Below are 22,182 nucleotides of genomic sequence, written 5' to 3' on the forward strand. Positions count from 1 at the left end.
GAGTTGGAAGTTCCCTGCTCAAGCAGAAAACCCTATACCATTTTGGACAAATGGCTGTCCCACAACGTCTGGAGGCAAGCCGTTCCTCTAATTGTTCTTACTATCAGGAAACTTCTGCTTTAGTTCTAGATTGCAGCTCTCTTTTGCCCTTTAATCTTTGGAAGGGTCTCATTTGCAACCTAACAGGGACAATCTGCAGTTTCTAAGAGGAGAAATACTCTGCCTTCCAGCTCAGGGACCAATTTAACTTAAAAACAACAACAACAACCTTTTCATGTAGTAGAGTCTGCCTTGATGGAGAAAGTAAACTTAAGACCCGAGTCCTGCTTTGGTTTGGAACAAATCAAGCCTTTTCTTTGGTATCATATGCAAAAATATATACATGAAGCAAATTTCATGCAGATTCATCTAACAGAAGTCAGCTGCCATTTCTACCATCACAGTGTGCAATGATTTAAAAAAACAAATATAATAATTATATCTTCTTAATTTCAACAAAAATAATAGTAATATAGTATGAATTGCTGTTGCAACTGTTATCCTTGGCTATCATTCCTCTAGTAGCAAAGCTCTTTTGTACGGATGCACTTTTCCTAGTAATTACCAGCATGTAAGATTGTCATGAAATAAAATGGGCATTCCTGAATGTTGTCCCCTCTCCTTTCAAACCACTTTCAAACTGAAAGCACCAAATATGCCTAATTGTTAAACTCTGGGTGAAGCCTTTTAGTTTTGTCCCTCTTGGTCAACATCATTGTCCCATGGTAATGGTTTATCCATCCTCAACTGCAGAATGCTCAGGTTCTTGGTCATTTTGTTAATTTCTCCAAGCTGGAAGAGTCAAAGGTGGAAACAGTAACAACGGCAGTGCTGTACTGCGTTCTGCCTTTGTTTTTGTTTTTATTTATTTATTTATTTTATTTATATCCCTCCTTCATAATTTTTACAAATAACTCAAGACAGTGAACATATCCAACATACCTTCCTCCTCCTATTTTCTCCACAACCTTCTGAGGTAGGTTGGGCTGAGAGAGAGTGACTGGCCCAAAGCCACACAGCTGGCTTTCATGGCTAAGGTGGGACTTGAACACACAGTCTCCCACTTTCCAGCCTGGTGCCTTAACCATTAGACTAAACTGGCTCTCAAAATTTTATAATTTTAACATAAGCTGTTACTTTGGGATCCTTTTGAGAGGTGAAGGTTGGTGTACATTTTAGAAATAAATTAGCGAGTGTGTATGTGTGTGTGTGTGAAAGTATTAATGTAGATTTAAAGAATACCCGATTCCCAATAACTCTGCATACTTCACATTATTTAACAGAGTAACAACTACAATTGTCATAATCGTATCTCGATGCAAGTAATGACAGAACTTCTAATCCAATGCATCTGAAGGCCTTCAAGCCTTACAATTTCATTAAAAATGTAGTGAGGCAATTGTTCTCCCTAAGATAAGCTTTGTCACTGTAGTACTATTTTTTACCTCTCCCGAGTAATTTATCACCCAGAAAACCTTCTACTTTGAACTGTCAAGGCTGCCAAATGGTAGCCTAACTTGCAAAGGGATAGGGAACAAACATCAATCTTGTCAAGTGCCATGCTATTGGAAAGCTTCCTTGATGATAATGCAGGTGTCTAGAGTTTTTAGTTACTGTTGGACAAATCTTAAATTCAAGAGCAGCCTCGTCAGTAGATGTAATAGGGATGGGCTATTTCAGAGAACTTTGCAAATTGCTGACTTTCCAGTGAGTTATCATTGCCAGAGTATAACATTTAAGCACATTTTTGCTGGTTTCAAGATGCTGATGTGAATGAAAAAAGAGCAGATTTTATAGATAGTCCTCAACTTACAACAGTTCATTCAGTGAGTGTTCAAAGTTACAACGGCACTGAAAAAACTGACTTATGACCGTTTTTCACACTTACGACTGTGGCAGCATCCTCAAGGTCATGTGATCAAAATTCTGGTGTTTGGCAACTGATTCATATTTGTGACTTTTGCAGTGCCCTGCAGAGTCATGTGATTACCTTTTGCAACCTTCTGACAAGCAAAGTCAATGGGGAAATCAGACTCATCTAACAATTGTGTTTCTAACTTAACAACTGCAGCGATTCACTTAAGAATCATGGCAAGAAAAGTGTTAAAATGGGGCAAAACTCACTTAACAAATGTCTCACTTAGCAACAGAAATGTTGGGATCAATTATGGTTGTAAGTCGAAGATTACTTGTATTTCATCCTCTAAAACTAAGCAAAGCTGAGAGAAAAATCACTGCAAATGCAACAAAAATAGCAAATATCAAAAAAATCAAAAGTGCATGTATTGCATGGAGCTTAGTATAGGTTTTGCATGGAGAAGGCTCAACTGTCAACCCTTCAAATTTCAATTAGAGAATTTCAGAGAGGAGAAAAAACTATATTCGAGAAAAATTGGCAATCTGTTATAACTACCAGCTAAAATGAGAAGAAAGTTTCACTCGTTGAAAATTCCTTCTAATATTTGCATGGTGTTTATGATTTCTGTGACAGCACAGTCTGAAATTAATGTGATTTATATCATAAAGTCATTTTCATGGAAAGGGGGATATAAATATTTTAATTAGAAATAAAAATTAATGTCATTTAGCCAACAGGATTTATCATCATAAAAGTGGGTATGCAAAATTTAGAACTATCAACCAGCAAAAACAAGATTGTTGTTTGAAAAAAATGAAATATTGGATTTCTTCCCTCCCCAATACCTCACTTCCAACCATACAATGTTTATTTCGCCCCCCCTCCAAATATGTTTATTGTTCCATCCCAAGACTCTTAACAGAAGTTTCTGGATTTCTTTTAGCCATGTCAAATTTCAAAATGAAGAAGATAAAAACAATAGAAATGTTGTAAATATCATATATTTATATATTATACCATATACCATCATATGTTGGTATATTTGCTGTTTTATTTATAAATGCTAAAGTTCAAATATTTTTTTCAAGATGACTATAATTATTGGAAGGCCTTTCCCCCCCCCTTTCCAATGTCCTAGTTCAACATTAACTAGTAGTTGAGATTAGCTCTGTTCTCTCTTTAGACATGCAATGTCAATTTACATCTAATTAGTCACTCCAGGAAGATGAATCTAGAGTCTAGACCCGTGGTGGCGAACCTATGGCACGTGTGCCACAGGTGGCACGCAGAGCCCTCTTGCCCCAGTCCTAGGCCTTTAGCTGGGTTTTATAAAAAAAAATTCGCTTTAGGCCTCCGTCGCTGTATGCCCCCCAAAAAATTCAATCAATCAATCAATCAATTTCAACTTCTCGCAGGAAAAAAAAAGATCTTGCAAAGTTGGAATTGATTGATTGAACTTTTTAGTTCCACCTAGCCTGCTGTTACCACTGCAGCCACACCCACCCAACAGGCCACGGCCACCCAATTGGCCACACCCACCCGGCACCCGATGATACATAAGTGGGTTTTGGGTTGCAGTTTGGACACTTGGTCTCTAAAAGGTTCGCTATCACTGGTCTAGACTATACAAATCTCTGATGTAAACTAGCTGAACTCTTGTGAAACTCTTAGAATCTAAGAGAAACCAGCATGTAATAGCAGTATACAATTAATAAAAAATGAGTCACCAAATAAAGTACTTTTGAAATCAGTAGGTAAAAAGCAGAAAATTAAAACAAATTTGAAGTACCCAAGGGAAGTCATACTAATTTCATTATGAGTCTGCCTCATTCATTTGTAGAATCTTTTGGACCAGGACACTCTGATACATGAACACAAGTCTTTAGACATAAGACATGAATTGGCTGTTCATGCTTGAGGTACTTCCTGTAGGACTTTGCCCAGAGAATGGTTCAATTTTGCACATATTGTGTAAACTCCTTTTCAGGTATCCGTGCACAATATTTCTCTTAGTGATGTTATCCCTCTAAATTGTATGAAACTAGCTAAAATAAAGTCTGAGACAATAACAAACTCAAAAAAGACATTAAGATAGGACAAAGCAACTGAAAACAGAAATCATATGGATATGTCCTTTCAAATGAGGAAAAAAGAAAATCAGGATCCCTGAACTGTAGAAAACAAATTTAACATTTGACTGGTACTGGAGGCAGAGCAATGACATTATTACTATTAGTGAATTTTGAATGAAATGTTGTTATAAAAAGAACATTATGCTTTCATTTTTTTCAAAAGAAAATTAAACAACCTCTAGAAGATAGCTGAAATTTTCCAGAAAATAGATTATGAATCCTGTCATTAATACTACTATTAGACTGAGTACAACATAGTTATATGCATGAGAAACGAAATGTCTTCAAAGAAAAACAAGAAAGTCCAGTTGCTTCCTGAAAAAAAACACCTTTGGGACACTCATTGACTTTGCTTGTTGGAAGCCAGTTGGAAAGGTTGCAAATGGAAATCACATGGCCCTAGGATGCTGCAATCATTGTAAATACATACTGGTTTCCAAGTGCCTAAATTTTGATCACGTAATCATGGGGATGCTGCAGTGGTCATAAGTCACTTTTTTCAGTGCTATTCTAATATTGAATGGCCGCTAAACAAATGGTTGTAAGTTGACGATACCTATATTGCTGTACTGCAACTCTGTCTTTGGGACTCATGTCTCTTAAATAATTCTTAACAACTTCAAAAAATGTTACTGAAAGCATTGCAGAAAAGGTTCTTTTGCCAGGGTCTCAGAAAAACAGGAACACACAATAAAAGAAAAGTGCACAATCAGGAAACTTTTTGTAATTATTATGATTGTATAATTGTATGGATGTTTGGTTGAGCAGGAGGAATAAAGTGAAACATGCCATCCAATGACCCTATTAGATTTTTCTATGCATATAGAAAATATGAAAGATATCTAAGAGGAAATATTTTACAATACAATTTTGATAATTAAAACCAGGATGAGAAAATTTGTTGCCTCAACCAGAGTATCATCATTGGCCATACTGGCTGGAGCTGTTGAGAGTTTAAGTACAGCTCTATCTAGACAGCCCAGGCAGCATTATTGGTACAAAATGCCTCAGAAATTGGCTGGAAAATAATTAGTTCAGAAAGAGAAGAGCCTGTTCTCTTCTAGAGAAAAGTAACCAAGAACTAAGGAGCAATTTCCTGACAGTTACAACAATTAATCAGTGGAACGACATGCCTCCAAAAATTGGGGATACTCCAACACTGGAGGTTTTTAAGAAGAGATTAGACAACCATTTGTCTGAAATGGTATAGGGTTTCCTGCCTGAGCAGGGGGTTGGACTAAAAGACCTCCAAGGTCCCTCCCAACTCTGTTATCCTGTAATTCTATTACAGTATATAGTAACAGTATATACAGTATACAGCAGTGATGGTGAACCTATGGCACGGGTGCCAAAGGCGGCACTCAAAGCCCTCTCTGTGGGCACGCGCGCCGTCGCCCCAGTCCTAGGCCTTCAGCTGGGTTTTATAAAACCTTTTCGCTTTAGGCCTCCGCCGCCGTGTGCAAAAAAAAAAAAAAAAAAAAGGTTCAATCAGTCAATTTCAACTTCTCGCGAGAAAAAAAAAGATCTTGCAAAGTTGGAATTGATTGATTGAACTTTTTAGTCCCACCCAGTCTGCCGTTACCACCGCAGCCACTCTCACCCAATTGGCCACGCCCACCCAATGGGCCACATCCACCCAATGGGCCACACCCACCCGGCACTCAACGATGCATAAGTGGGCTTTGGGTTGCAGTTTGGGCACTCAGTCTCTAAAAGGTTCGCCATCACTGGTATACAGTATATAACCGATTCACTTAAAGCTCTTACCATCAATAAATGGTGCCGAATTGTCAAATAACTGAACATCCCGTTTAAAAATATGGGCTCACTAAACAGAAATTGTAAACATTTGTATCTGTAAGCTTGACCCCAAACAGCAGCAAAAACCAACCACTTATAGTACAATCAAGATTTTTCCACATTCAGAAAGCAAAAACTGAAATGTCTTAGATTACCTTTCTGAAAATTCCTGATAAGTTGTTTGAACCAGCCAGCTGGGATGGAATAATATATTATTCATTGCAAAATTATAATGTAAAGCAAAGCAATATTTATAAATAGTTCCCTAAGCTCTACAAATTTTTCCTTCCCTTATATGCATATTTATCTTTCATGCACCTAAATAATGTGTTATTGTGAGTGTGATACACAGCAAAAAAACAACAGAAAAATGTGAGCACTTAAATAGAAAATATTACAAGATGTATTTTTAAAACAAAGATTGCAAAAATGCATAGATAATACTGCTTTTCACCACAGTTAAAAAAGAGATCAGTCAGTATAGAACTGACTAAATTAAGAGAAAAATATCAAGTGCTCCAAATTTCAATGTTCAACAGCCCAGCTTTTAAATATGCAACAAAAAATTATTATGAGTTACAATGGAAAAGGTGCTGTAACAGGCATTTCAATGAAGTGGTGCAAAGTAGAATTCATAATTGACAGCCAGGAGATAATTCTATGAAGGAAGATGATAAACAGCAAGAGACTGTTAATAAAGGGTTTTGGTGTGTGATACATCAGAATGTAAAATTAACTTTAAAAATATTTAATGTCAGCATCTCTATGGGGTATAACATCAAAGCTACATGTGGCATCATATGTTGTGCATTCTACAGAGGCAAGCTGAAATGAATAATGGCATTCGTAGACTTTCTCACACATGGAACTGGCAATTGTATACAAGTAATCCTTGACTTACAACTGGATACTCAGTGGCCAATTGAAGTTACAAGGGAACACACAGAGCTACTTACAACCTTGATTCAGTTCCGATGGCCATTCTCTCACCTTGCGTTCGCATTATGACATTTTGGGCGCCCAGCAACCAGTTTGCATTTATGGCCATCATTTTTTGACATAAACCAACATTTGCTTCTGGTTTCCAGCCAAAAATCACCCACTGCAGACCATTATTTAATAACACTGTGGCATTCACTTTACAGCCACTGCACTCACTTAGCAACCACTGCAAAAAAAACCTCATAAAATTGGGTGAGGTTAGAGGGTGATCCACTTAATGACCGGCATGACCTATGAGCATAATTCCAGCCTCAATTGTGGTGGTAAGTCAAGAACTATCTGTACAGCATTATTTCATGTGTCTCTAGGTCTTCTTTTAAGATGCTTAGGAAAGCCTCTTTATCGCCAACACTTCTTACATTAAGATGAAAGGGGATTTGTGTGAACGGAGGGGTGTGCAGTCTTCAATTGAATGGAGATGCCCCCCCAACCTTTCATTTGAGGAAGGGATACTAACAATTCCATAGGATGGGTTCATATCACATAAGTAAATGGGAATGAGATTTTCAGCTTGTTATACATATTTCTGCCTTTCAGTTTTAAGAACTTGTATTGTTTCAAAATGGCTGCCATGGAGACTGTAATCCCAAAGGCAAGACTTTACTTTGACAGAACAGAAATAAAAAAAACATAAAAGACAGATAAAATGTTTAGAAAAAAGGAGTGTATTCTCTATACAGAATGACAATGGAGTCATACCAGTACCAGTAAGCAAATATAGAGATATAGAATAGAAAGAAACTGAAAATACAGTGAAATTGGACTAGGAAAATACAGTATAGATAAAGAGCTTATAGAATATAGATAGCTAAAAAAGAATATAATTATATTATTAAGATTAATTTCTGAACTAGCTGAAGGCATTTATAATTTAAAACTCCTTGTTTGGTAAGTTTTCCTTTTATATAATAATAATCCTGTCTAGCCACTGAAGGGAGATACACAAATTGAATGTCCAAATCTCTAATGCTTTCTGCCTATTGAATTTGGGCAAATCTGGCTGTGGATAGTACAAAAAAGAACCAAATAGAAGATAATATTTGTAGTTCTGGGTTGAACTGTGGGGTCCTTGGTGCTCTCTGAACTTGGTGGGGATTTTTTTGCAGACATTTCATTACTAACCTAGGTAACATCATCACTGCTATAGAGGATAAAGAAATTCCAACCCCTGGGGTAGCTCTGCCCTAACAGAATCCCTACTGCCCATATAAACACTTCCAGGCTAGATTCACACATGGTCTGAAAACCAACATTTTTTCTAATTCCTGGATGGTTCTTAATCACTGGATATCTATCACGGGGTTGATAACCACTAAAAAAATTTTTGCCCAGGAAAGATATAATTGAAGCCTAAGGGTTTTTGAAATGTAACTATATACAAAGGAATTTAAAGAATGTTTAATTCCCAGTCTTTTAAAGTCATCCGAGAGCCCTTGGGGCTAAGAACTCTAAAGCAAAACAAGCAGCTCATAAAACATAGCTTGTACAGTTCATGAACATTTGGATGCTGAATGCGTGTATGCTTTTGCATGTCTATGTTTTTTGCATGGTTATGTGTGAGAGATACACACAACACACACAAAACACTTCATCGTTTTACAACAAAACAACTCAAATTATAACTTATTCATTATTTTATGTTTTTCGAGTCCAAGAAGTTGAATGTAGAGAACAGTACTCTTAATGCGATGAGTCACTCATTCTCGAGTTCAGAAACAGACTTGTGATGTTGTACATTGAAATAATAGCAATTTCCACCCCCACAAACAGGAGGAGACTTTGGGGAAATAAAGAGAGGTTTGCAATGTTATGTTACTTGTGGGAGATGCACGCAAAGTCCCTTAAAGAAATAATTGGCACATTTGCAAAGCTAACAAGCACCAACTAGAAAAGGGTACATGGGGGAGGAAGGGAGGGGATTAATATTTATTGCTAATGAAAGGTCTGTGTTAAGGAACATAGAGGTGGGAACCACAAGAGGCTGTGAATATAACAGGACAAAAAAAGTAGTTATTGAAAAGACAGAAGGAAACACTTTCCGCCTTCTTAAAGCTGGCAAATATAAATATGAACAAAACTACAAAGCCCTCAGAATTTTTTCTTCCAATTCACAGACAGCTCAGGTGACTAAATATTTAAAATCACATATTAAAGTATGAAAGGAAACTATGCCTGCTTCTCATCTTAATGCAAGATTTATCTTCAGCTTATGATTTTATGAAGATAATCCTTCTTCATGCATCTGGTAAAACGAACCGAGCCCATAAAAGGCTAGTTAGGCATTAAAGTCTTATAAAATTTTTGGCTATATAAGATTCAGCTGTATGAATGACTCCTGAAAATATGTCCTTGCTGACATTAGTACCACCATGGCAGCATTAACAACATGTGATGGATAGCTGATGTAAATCTAAATCCCAGTACCAGCACACAGATTTGTTGAAAGTACTTCAGGACATGGCATAAGAAGTAATGTGAAGCTTTTATGGAAATCATGCCATGAACTCAGTGAAAAACATCCTTTCAGTTTTCAGTCTTGCTGACTTGCTCTTGAAATGCCTGCCCTATGGAAATCAGAGGTTTTTTTTTCTGGGTCTGAAGCGACCAATGAATAGCATGGGTCCAATGTGCTGGATTTGTTTGTGTGACTTATAGTTGATTCCATGCAAAAAATAACAATAAAGTCAACCCCCTGAACCTCATCTAAAGGTTTTAATGTTTATTCTAATGGTAAACTAGAGACTGTGCAGGGCAGACATTTCTATTTCACAACTGAAACAAAATGCTTATGGAGAAATCCTTTTTTAACAGCGCTAGAAGAACAGATGGTTATTCAAAACACTAGGCTTTCAGTGGGGGAGGGGAAAGGGGGAGGGGCACTAACTGCTTTAATTTAATCTGCATAATTTATACCCAATCTGCCAGAAAGTTGAACCAGGGACTTTCATGCAAGGTGTGTGCTTGCTTTTTCACTCAGCTATGTCCCTTTCGCTGTTAAGACCTCCAGAATGATGAAGAGGCTGGGCCTAAGTAACAGCTTGTAAGGTGGGAGCTAAAGGTAATAAGGGGAAAAAGTCACACAGAATGACATACATTTTAAAATTCTACAGAGTTTGCTATGACTCATTTCTTTTCAGAACTGAACATGACAAACCACTGAGGCAAATGATTAGCACAAAGCTATTTTTAGAAGTTCTCCTGTTCAGAACTGAATGGCACAAATCAAACTATGCGGGCAGTTGCTTTTTGGTAATGAGCTTACTGGCAGTTTTCATGGAAACATGCGGAATATTTGTTGCAGCGAAGCATTATTGTGCAAAAGCTCTACCTTTGCTTTAATTTCCATAAATTATCTCAGTGCCAGAATTTTGAGTCTTATGTAATTAAACAATTTGATATTTCTCCTCCTATGTCCATATATACAGTAGTGGCCAAAATTGTGGAAACCTTTTGGGAAAAGTGTACATTTGAGGTTTGGTGGCTATGAACACCACTTTGTTTGGAGTCGTACCATAAAATTATATATCAATGGAAAGATAATTTAATCAAGAACATAATGCAATAACTTTTATGAAGGATTTGCTATTAGAATAGCAGTTATAAAGAAGAAAAGTGAAACACGTAGAAAATCTCATAGAAAAAACAAGATATACAAAAATTATCACCATGTCAGTTAATACTTAGTTGGGTAACCTTTAGCATGAATTACGGCCTTACAACATCTTCCCATGGAGTGAACCAAGGCCTTTAGTTCTGCAGCTGTTATAATGTGAAACCAAGATTGAATGATTGCTTCTACTAACTGGGTTTTATTGCTGGATCGCTTCTGACTAACAAGTTTCTTTAGTCGGCTCCATAGATTTTCAATTGGGTTAAGGTCTGGGCTATTCCCAGGCCATTCCAGCAGTGGAATATGATTATCTTGAAACCACTTTTTGCACACAGCAGCAACATGACATGGAGCTGAATCCTGTTGAAATATAAATGCTTCATTGTCTTGGAAAAGATCATGTGCAGAAGTCTTCAGTTTGGGCTCAAGTATTTCATTAATGTATTTTTGGCCATTTATATTCCCATTAATCACACAAAGTCTGCCCACACCTTTTGATGTCATACAACCGCAGATCATAACACTGACTGGGTGTTTCACAGTACGTGTAATGCAATCAGGATGCAAATCTTGTCCGATTCTTCTCCTTACGTATTTTATGCCATCACTACCAAACAGGGAAATCTTTGTCTCATCAATCCAAATAACACTGTCCCATTGTTCCTCTATCCAGGTAACATGGGTTTTAGCCCAGTTTAGTCTTTTCAACCTTTGTTTGAGAGATAAAAGTGGCTTTTTTCGTTGAATTCTAGATTTTAGGCCAAATTCCTGCATTCTGCGCTGAACAGTCTTTGCACTCAAGTTCACATTGCATTGCATCATTTCATCTTGTATACACCCAGATGATTTTCTTCTGTCACGTAGGCACAGTCTCTTAATTCTTCTATCATCACTTACTGTTGTACACCTTTTCCTGCCTTTACCAGTGTGGTTTTGTAGTGACTGAGTCTCCTTATACCTCTTCAAAAACTTAGAAATGCCACCTTTGGTTAAGTTTCCACCAATTTTTCTTCTAATTTCTTTATAACTGTAGCCTTGTTCACTTAATAATACTATATTACATCACTTTCTGGGCAACCAGTCAACTCTGCATCATTACTTTAATTTTATTACGTTTTACAAGCTCACTAAATGAAAGAACACAAAAAAACCCAACCAACTTGATAGTGATCACATAACACACTGACAAATGTCCTCTTCTCAGCTTCAATACATGACATCAATAACTGAATCCTACTGTGATCTCATTGGCTCACAAGATGACACCTGATTGGGTCTCTAAACACTCATGTTCATTGGCTACAATCAGATGAAGGAAAGCTACCTCATATCAATCTAAACAAGTTGTGCTTCCTTTTTCTGGTTATTTGGCTATAACTTTTCATAGAATACAGATAATTGAACAAACTTTGTTGCATTACATTCTTGATTAAATTATCTTTCCATTGATATATAATTTTATGGTACTACTCCCAAAAAAGGTGTTATTAGCCATCAAACCTCAAATGTACACTTTTCCCAAAAGGTTTCCACAATTTTGGCCACTACTGTACAATAGGCAATCCTGCTCATAAGAAGCCCTATCCTAAAAGTTAACTGTATGGAGATGAGTCAAGTTGTTTTCCATCCTTCTGAGCACTGCCTTTTAAAAGCCACTTTTGGAGTTTTCTGTTTGGTTTTGTTTGGTTCAAGGAAACAAGTCAATACAAATATGAATTGTGAACTCTCCTTCAAAGCTTGAAATGCTAACAGAGCCAACAATTGAAAAGAAGTCTGATCCCTGTATCTTTTATCCTTCCGTGATGACATTTTATGTTTTTTAGAAAGTTGATTGCTTCCTGGCGGAGAACTGTGTTGACAGGACCCTAAAAGTGATGAAATCAGAGGTACTAAGCATTCAACAATGCCTTGCATTAAGAGATTAGCAAGTCGGTAGTGATTATGGAAGTCTAGCTGGCATCTTTCCAAGGGCTAAACTGCAGAAGCAAACTGAATACTCTATAGTAGTCAAGTAAGTCCAAGTAATTTGATCTTTTGGCTGCAAACTACATTGCAAGCTTTTTGTTTTAAAGATCTCTGTTGTACAGAATCCTCAGGACACAGAGATTCTCTCCTCATGGATGCTTCACTCAGGAAACGTATTATTTGACCTGCGCATAGACTGCTCCATAATGTATCAAGCTCTCCTTTGTATCTCCTTCCACTCACCATCCCCATCTGAAAAAGCGTAATATTTCTAAATGTGCTTCCATGCCTCCAGACGGCTCTGTAATCTTTCAACACATAGCGACAGAATGTGGGTCATGTAAATAAAAGGACATTTGCCAGAACCTCCTCTGATTTCCTTTTGTGTTGTTACAGATACTCTTGATATATATCTGTCAATTTATTTTTCTTAAGATCTCACCCCTGCACATGCAGAGATATCCTTGACTAACAAGCAAACTCTTCCATTTTTGGATTTGACTGATTTTTTTCATTATTCAATCATTTCTTTTATTAGTTCAAAAAATGTTGATAATTACATGATTCTAAATGCTACAAAATGAAAAACTATGCAGCTGGAACAGCAGCAGTGGTATTATAATATTATTTAGATATCCAGCAATATAACTATATGCAAGAAATAATCTGGATCTCTGTAGTTACCAAAAAAAGTTGCCTCAGACCAAGTCAGGTCAGTTGATCTTTGATCACAGATCTGTGACCAGTGTTTTTTCCAGGATCTCTTCTAGAGAAGTTCCCATAATTTAGTAATTTTAATTAATAGACATGTGAGAGAATGAATTAATTTGTATCCCGCCATTATTATTTTTAAAATAGCTCAAGACAGCAAACATATCCAACACACCTTCCTCCTCCTATTCTTTTCCTCACAACAACAAACCTATAAAGTGGGTTGAACTAAGTGGTCTTGTGGGTCATTAAGTGGACAGAGTCCCAATTAAGGAGCATGGAGTGTCTCCAAGGGATGGGGGAGACCCTGGGTGGTCAATAGAGACCATGCATCATTATCTCTCTACTCAGGAGCTGAAAATCCTACTGTCAAAATCTAAGCCCCTGAACAGAGAGACACACATGAATGGTCTGCACTAGGGCTCCCAGCCCCTCCCCCTCTGAGACACCCCTGCACTGTTTACCTTACCACACTGAGAACTGCTCCTTATCAGGGAAGAATATACCAGCTCACCTCTTCTTCAGGTTTCTGGAGGACAACCAAGACTTAGATGACCATAACTGAGCAGCAAAAATCTAGATAGCCATTAAAGAGAAACAATGAGCTGCAGAAACTTCTAATTTAACTTGCTGCCTTCCATACCATTCTACTCTAAGCAGGTAGTTCCTGCCCAATGGAAAGCAGGCCTCATTTGGCCAATACCAATTTCCGCTTTATCCCCTATTCATAGGATTGCCTAAAGTTCTCATTAAGGAGCTATAGCACAAAAGCTCTGATTACCTTAGTAACTGCCACGGTTCTAACAATAGAGGGCACAATATTCTATAAATTCCACAAGTTTGTTTTAAGGAATGGCTTTTTCTCTTCTTCTCCCAAAATCTCCTGCTAATTTTTCAAAGGGATGCCAAAACCCTAGTACAAAAGCAATGCATACAAACTGAAGCAAATTTCTTCTTTTTATTATTATTACTGTTATTTATTTTGATTTATATTCATTCAATTTATGTAGCCACCCATCTCACTTTTATGTGATTCTAGATGGCTTACAATAAAATACATAAAATACACAATACAGTACAAAATAAATGAAGATAAAACACATGGCTGCCAAGCATTATTCAACCAATCATCCACATAGCCAAGAGATGGGCTTTATCCCACATGCAGGGCCACAGGTTATTCTTCTGCATCTGATGCTCAGAATCAGTCAAAATGGCATCACTATGCACAAAAGAGAGATATTTAGGGGAAACCTCAAGCTTTGCAGAAGTACAAGAAGAATAGACAACAGCATACTAAAAGGGAGAGAGTACAGAAATAGATCAGAGACAGCTGAGCAAGCTTAGGGGCCACATAATTTTCACTGACAATTGTGGAGAGGAATCAAAAAACGGGTGATCAAGCAAGAAGGGAGCAAAAAGTCTGTAATCTTCAATAAAACATTTTGTACTAAATTGTCATATAGGTTGATACAGATCTCATTTCTTGTTCTTTTCATGTTGCTATCTACTCTTTTCTTTCACAATGCCCTATAAAATATATATTTAAATGGACCTAGGGCCAAAGAGCTTCCAATCTAAACACTAGGGAATTCCTCAGTCAGAGCAAGTACTGAGGAATTCAAGAAACCCTATAAGATCAAAGAATTTTTCATTCAAACTTTTGTTGAATCTGAGGTCCAGCTGCTAAGCAAAAATCTTAGCCTACTAAAAAAACATATTCCTATGTAGTAGGGTATTTTTGTTGCCCATGTGCTTTTCACCTATTACTTATCGTTCCTTATTGTACTCTTCCTTTTGTAATTCATCTAAGTTAGGAAAACATAGGCTCAAGAGTATATTGAACTGGAAGCCAATTACAACAACCCAATCCATGCTTCCAGACAATTTGTTCAACTCTATTTTTAAAAGTCATATTCCTTACTCAAAAAGAAAAAATACAGTTTGAAAAAATAACTAGTACACTACAAAAAATTAAAATGTAATGTTGCTCCTTAAAAATCATATGTATTTCAACAGAAATTGTGAAATGCTTACATACGTCCAGATTGACGCTTAAGGTGCTGGGCTAGGAGTAGAGACTCAAGTTCAAGTCTACCCACAGTATGGAAGCTCACTTTGATCCAATCATTCTCTTTCAGCCAAACATACCTCACAGGGTTGTTATTGTGGAATATAAATAGGAGGATATGTACACTGCCCTGAGATTCTGAATGAAAAGATATATACTAAATATATACTATGTTTATCTTTAACTCAGTAAGTTCCATTCAACTGAGAGGGACTGGATTAAAACAATGCACTAGGACAAACCTAAACAAGCCGTGTTATGACTTAGTCTATTATGTGAATCTAGGCTTTGAGAAATTATGCATAAAAAAATAAACAGAACATGCAAGTTCCAATAATTTTTGCATTCTGACCATTTATACCCTAAAAGTTCTTCCCCTTAAATTTTATATTAGATCTTGAAGTTATGATATTTATATCTGGTTTTTAACTTCATTATATCAAGGTTTTTCTGAACAAAGTTTATTTAATAGACTATAATTAGCTGAATAAGCAAAACCTATTCCCTGAAACTGAATACATTTTATGGTTTAGCATGATTTGGGAACTCAGTCCTCATCTCTAAGTGTCAATTCTACACTTACTAAAAAGCTAGTGGTGTTTGCAGTAAGTGGGAAAGAAGCATCCATATGAAAGATTTCAAATTTAAGCTCATATCCTATTGCATATTGAGTATATCCTGTTGAATATTTAGTAAACAACATTTCCTTTAATCCAAAGACTTGCCATTCAGAGTAGGTGATAGAGGAGTGTTATGTCCCAATGGTCTAATATATGGCAGAACCATTAAATTTTGTGGCCACACAATCTAGGTTAAAACAAAAGTCATAATTCAGGATCTAGAAGCAAGCTTCATAATTTTCTGTAATGCTACTAAGAATGAGTTTATTTACTGTAAGGAAAAATTACATAAGAGGATGATGAAACTGGTAAATTTAAATGGGAGGAGACTTTAGGTTGGTAGATGCAAAAAGAACTGAACTTTTAACTGTAGCTATATGAAGATACCCTGGGAGTGAAATTAAGCAGGTTGGGAATGGCCAACTTGACCTAAGATATGCCAGAAAGGAAAGTAATGCCCCCTTCCCAATCCCTAACAGCATGTTCCGTAATCTTTAAACATCTCCAAAGTAATTTATCTTTAAATAAAATTATTAAATTTGGCATAATATAAGAATCAGCAGGAGTAAGCAAAGTGTAAGCTTCAATTTTAGAAAATACTTTTTCTCTTAGAATTTGTTCAATGTGGAACATAAAGAGGAGGAAGAGTTAACCTCCCCCCCCCCCCCATGGATTACTGTGTATATCCTGGGGATGGGGACTTGGTTTTAAACCTGAGGTTGTTGCAAACAGCATCTTTGATGACAAACATGCATGGGTAAGTCTGCAATTTTGGAATCTGAGGGAGTCTCCCAGAGTTTGACACTCCCCACAATCTTGACATGCATACTTAGGGGGAGAAAAAAGCCAACTTTTTATCTTTGGAAACTTTCCTTTTAACAAAATTTAACAAGAACATTTTGAAATAGATACCACCCTCCTAGAAATTTGTTCAGCACATTTTTCCATCCAACTGGAAAGCATATTCTTTTATTCTTCTTAACTGCCTCTCTTGTTTGTTTATATGTTAAATGTTTACAATATATTGCCCAAATGCTTAACAAAATAAAAAAAAAGTTAGTCTTGCATCAGTCCCATTATTGCTGGTAGAAGATATGGGTTCTTCTTAATTCTCAGGGTCAGTTTAATCCATTGCTAAGGACAAAAACATGGTTATTTATTAAACAAATAATATTGGGGAACATGAAGAGCCACCTACCTGAGAGAGAAGTTTGTTATCATCCTCTAGCAATTTGACTTTTGTTTCAAGTTGTCTGATGTAGTTGGAAGATGAATCTTTAAAAAAGAAGTGAGGGGAAGAGAGATTAATCTTCAGACGAGATGGTACTTTTAAGTCAGGCAAGAGAGCTTCACTGCTAGATTTAGGATTTCCTCATGAAAAGAACAACGCCCGCAGGATCAGTGAAGGTGTTTCTCAGATTGAATTTAAAGACTAAAAAAAAAAAAAGGAACTCAAGAACACACAGAACTGAAAAAAGCCTGCTGTAAACCCAAAGTCTGCATTTGCTACAGCAGAGTTGTGAGAAATAGTGAGGTTCAGTTCAGTAATTTGAAAACAGCAGCTGAAGACAAGATCATACACTGCATACTTTGTGTAAAATAATCTATACAGAAAAGAGCAGAAAATGTTAGGGTATCAACATTCTGTGGGCACCCTCCTACTAAGAAGCCAAATAAACATGAGATACTGTGGTTCCAAAACACCTGCCTGTTGTTCTGTAGAAATGTTATTTATTTTGCACTTATTTTTTAAAAAGGCCAGTTCATAATATATTGGAGTGTGTTAATAACTCAATATGTTTAATCTTGGATCTATTTTAATAGCTTTGAAAATTAAAGCTACTTGTTTATTAGATTTGTGTGCCACCCATCTCATCTATATCTCTAGGAGATAAAAAAAACTGCATAGAGAGGGGGGGGGGCTTATGGCTATATTAACATTGGAGGTGAGACTTTATTCAAGAAATTATTAGTTTGAAATGTTGACCAGTTGCATTATTAGCTTTACCAATTTTCATCACAATATCAGATGTAGCCATAGGTCCTAATCTGACTGCCAAATATACCATAATCAAAACTCTTTCATTCTCATGAACATGCTATTATGTGTCCTGACATCTTCTATACTTTTTAAACAATTATCATCAAACCATAGAAGTCTATACATCTCAGGTGCTAGAAAGTTGTTTTGTTATGAAGTTAAAATTACCCAGCTAGCCCAAGTGATGTCCAAGTGTATTGGAGTTCAATTCCCATTACTAGGAAAAGATAGAAATTGAATTTGAAGACATACACCAGTTGCCAGAGAGATCTATTTTCATATTGCTCTAACTCACTGAGGATTTTCACACTGAGCAGTGCCAGGAAAGACATTATGCTTCCTGAAACAGATTCCAAGCCACTCTCCACCCTCATAGTCTCCAATTAAACCTGACACTTTCAAAAGTGAGGGTGAAGATTCGTCTCCGAGCTTGAAGGTTTGGTTTCATTACCAGGCTAGATAACATCTTCAGTGGTGTTTAGGGGATGTCTGTGCAGTGTTCTACTTATATAAGGGGAGTGTGGGAGTGTCAAGTGAGGGTCTTGTGATGGGCCAGGTGGGAGTCATCAGAAAGGGAGTCATTGTGATGGGGAGGTACTTCAGGTCAGGGTCACTGGAGGGTGTGAATTAGTGGGTCAGGAGTGAGTCATCAGTGGGAGGCTGGTAACGGGTCTTGTGATGGGGAGATTATATCAGGTCAGGGTCATTCTGCTAAAGCTCAGAGAACGAACCTTCACCTTCATCCTACACCCGAGCTACAGATATTTTCCACTTTCAAAAATCTTATTACAATATTGAAATAACAATTCTGGTTTTAGATGACTGATTATGTTTCAATAAGCCATTGATTATTCCTTGTGACCACATTTCTGCCGGAAAATCTATGTTCAACTTAGTCCTTCAAGTCTTCCAACAATGCACTCAATTGCCTGCTTGACTGCTTCATCCTTTACTTTTTTTTTTCATTCAACTGTGTCTGATTCTTGGAGTCTGCCTGGACAAGCTCCTGCAATTTCCTTGGAAAGGTTTTTGAAAAGTGGTTTGCCATGGCCTCCTTCCTAGGCTGAGAGAAAGTGACTGGCCCAAGGTCATCCAGCTGGCTTCAAATCCAAGCAGGGACTAGAACTCAAAGTCTCAGTTTTTAGCCCTATTGCCTTAACCACCACACCAAACTGGCTCTCTTATTGTTACTGACTAATCCTAAAAAGCAGAAATTATCCATCATTTCAGTTTCAATGCTGATTTTAAGGATGGTTGCTATATCTATTATCATTAGTTTGGTCTTCTATGTATTTAATCTTAATCCCATTTTCCCTGTGGTCCTGACTTTTATTACTCAAACTTGCAAATCATTGGCAATTTGAGCTATAGGAGTAATGTAGTTACAGTTATTGACATATGTTCCTCATTTCTAAATCGCTCACCTTCTTCCAATCTAGCTTCCCTCAAGATATATGAGTTGAATAAATAAGGGGAGAATATGTCTTACCTTACTCCTTTACCAACCTGGATCCAAACTCTTTTACCAATGTTGTCTGTATTTTGACTTCCTGACTGGTATGTAAGTTTCAGTTGAGGACAATAATATTTTAGCATACCCATTTTTCTAAGCACATTCAACAATTTGACTTGACTGACACAATTGAAGGCCTTTCTATAATCAATTAGGTTAGTGTGTTTATTGTATTGTTTGACTTTCTCAATTATCCAGCCTGCATCAGCAATAAGATTTGTGTTCCTCAGCCCTTCTAAGGCAAGCTTAAACATCTGGCATCTCCCTTTTCACGTAGGACTCTAATCTGCTGAGAATGATCCTAAGCATTATTTTGCTGACATATGCAATTAAGGATATTGTACAGTATTTTGTACAATTTGTGAATGCTCCTTTCTTGGTATTGGTATATAAATTGACCTCTTGCAGTCTTGTTGGGTATATCATTCTCCGGATTTTCTGGCATAGCTTATTTAGAACTTGGTTAGAACTTTTACTCATTTTCTTACATTACTTGCCTTGCTTCTGTAGATATTCCATTAATTCCTGCAACCTTCTGACTTGGTAATGTACAGAGTAGAGTACTGATCTAACAATATTCTAGTACTAAAGAATCTAGTACTACACTTAAAAGATATCTTTTAAGGTGTAAAAGATATCTTTTAGGGTGTCTCATTGTTGGCATCTCTACTGTATAAGAATTTCAGTATGCTCCTTCCATCTTTGTTTGGTCTTCTTTGAATCAATTACTATCTGTCCAATGGCTTCCTTTAGCATATCAGTTTGAAGTTGGAACCTCCTTCTGGGTTCAGAGATCTTTTGGAAGAGTATTTGTTTTTCCTGTTCTGTTTCCATCTTCAGTGTCATTGCATTTGCTGTAATATTGGTTTTTACCTCTTCTAACAACTTTCTGATCATTTTAATTCTTATATTAAATTGATTCCAGATTTTTTTTTGTGGAGGGGGGGTAAATGTTGGGGGTTTTTTTCTTGGTAAGTTTCATAGTTTGTTCTAACACCCAGTTTGTTTTCTTTTATTTCTTCCCTTTTTCTTCTTGAGTTTTTTTAACCCTCCTCCTTGACAATTTCTTTGATTCATTCCACATTCTCTGGTTCCTAAACAATAAGATAGAGGACTTCAAAGTGATTCCTGATATTCTTTTTGAAAATGATGGGTGTATGCTCAAGATCATATCACGGAAATTGGCTTTCTTCTTCCACTTTAGCTTAATCTAGAACTTACACATGAAAAAATGTGTCATCTGTTTCACCATCATCCCTTTGCATTATAACTGAACTCTTTCACTTCCTTTTATCACTAATATAGTCAATTTGATTTCTATGTACAGTACTCTACTTGGTAATGTCCATGCATATAAGCATCATTTTGGTAATTTAATAGAACATAAAATAAAACAGAGTTGGAAGGGACCTTGGAGGTCTTCTAGTCCAACCAGACAAATGGTAGAAGCAGGAGATCCTATACCATTTCTTTTGGAAAGCCTCCAGTGATGGCGCGCCCACAACTTCTATAGGCAAACTATTCCATTGGTTGATTGCTCTCACCGTTAGGCAATTTCTCTCTTAGTTCTAAGTTGTTTCTCTCCTTGGATAGTTTCCATCTATTGTTTCTTGTCTTACCTTTTGGTGCTTTGGAAAATAGACTGACCCTCTCATCTTTGTAGGACCCCCTCAAATATTGGAACACTGCTATCATGTCTCCCCTAGTCCTTCTTTTAAACATATCTAATTCCTGTAACTGTTCTTCATATGTTTTCGCCTCCAGTACCCTAATTATTCTTGTTGCTCTTCTCGGCACTCTTTCCAGAGTCTCATAATGACTGTGTTAAGCAATGGAAAAAAAACACCATTGTACTGGCTGAAATTGCTAAAGCAGTCTCCTGCTTCATTTCAGTTTCCTAGATGATACAATTACCTTTTTCTCCTTAATATTTCCAACTTTGGAATTCCAGTCTCCAACTACAAACAGCATACTTTGCTTGCATATTCTGTCGATTTCAATCTGAATTTGAACATAAAATTCAATAACTTCCTCTTCTTCAGTATCAGTCCTTACAGCAGAAACCTAGATAATTGTCATATTATCCTGAATTCTAATTGATATTATTGTCATTAATTGCACTGTAGTCAAGTACAGTTCTTGTTATAGTCTTTCTAGCTATGAAGGCATTTTAGAACTTCTTTTGCTTTGTGTATAATTTGAAAGATTGCTTTTAATATTGCATTTATTTAATTCTGTCCTTATTTATTCTGAATGACTTTTGCCATGCTCATTAAATATCTATTTTATCAGAGCGTTTAACCAACTATCTATAAGCTTAAAAAAATAATAGCCACATTCACCATGAAAAATACACATCCCAAATCATCTTTTTAAAAAGTTATACACACACTTTTAGCAAGAAAATGGAACATTTCCTATTTTTTTTAGTAGTGAAATCATTGCTTACTGATAACTGCAAGAACATTTTTCATTTGCATTTACAGATGTACCAAATATATTTCTAGCTGCCAATTAAGCAAAGAACAGCTCAGCAGCTCCAATAATGGGAACTAAAAGAGTTACACTCAATCAAACCACTGCCTTGAGACCTTAATCTTCATTTAAATGAAAGAACTATTTAGATCTTTGCATTCTCTCCCATAAGGGAAAGCAAAACACTTGTTGTGACATTCAATTTCACTTAGGCCTGTTATGTCAGTATAGGGTGGCAGGAAAGGAAAACTGAATGAACTCTGCTACTGCCAATGCAAATTGCCTGAAAAGAAATGTGACCTGGTGCCCTTTATCTGCTTCTCTTCAAGATTAATCTCCAACATC

The 22,182-nt window shown here is 36.6% G+C and overlaps 1 protein-coding gene across 1 annotated transcript in view; it reads right to left on the bottom strand.

Moving 5' to 3' along the window:
* The window catches only part of LOC107291258 (coiled-coil domain-containing protein 85C-like), a 44,817-nt gene extending 26,594 nt beyond the window's left edge, over positions 1–18,223 (bottom strand). Inside the window, exons 1-2 of the mRNA XM_015820247.1 lie at positions 18,145–18,223; positions 17,007–17,083 (exon numbers count right to left, since the gene is read on the bottom strand). Coding sequence (XP_015675733.1) covers positions 17,007–17,083; positions 18,145–18,223 — 156 coding nt within the window. The remainder of the gene's footprint in view (positions 1–17,006; positions 17,084–18,144) is intronic.
* Between the last annotated feature and the right edge of the window lie 3,959 nt (positions 18,224–22,182).

This window comes from Protobothrops mucrosquamatus, unplaced genomic scaffold (genome assembly GCF_001527695.2).
Source record: "Protobothrops mucrosquamatus isolate PMUCROS unplaced genomic scaffold, P.Mucros_1.0 scaffold_154, whole genome shotgun sequence".
Classification (NCBI taxonomy): domain Eukaryota; kingdom Metazoa; phylum Chordata; class Lepidosauria; order Squamata; family Viperidae; genus Protobothrops; species Protobothrops mucrosquamatus.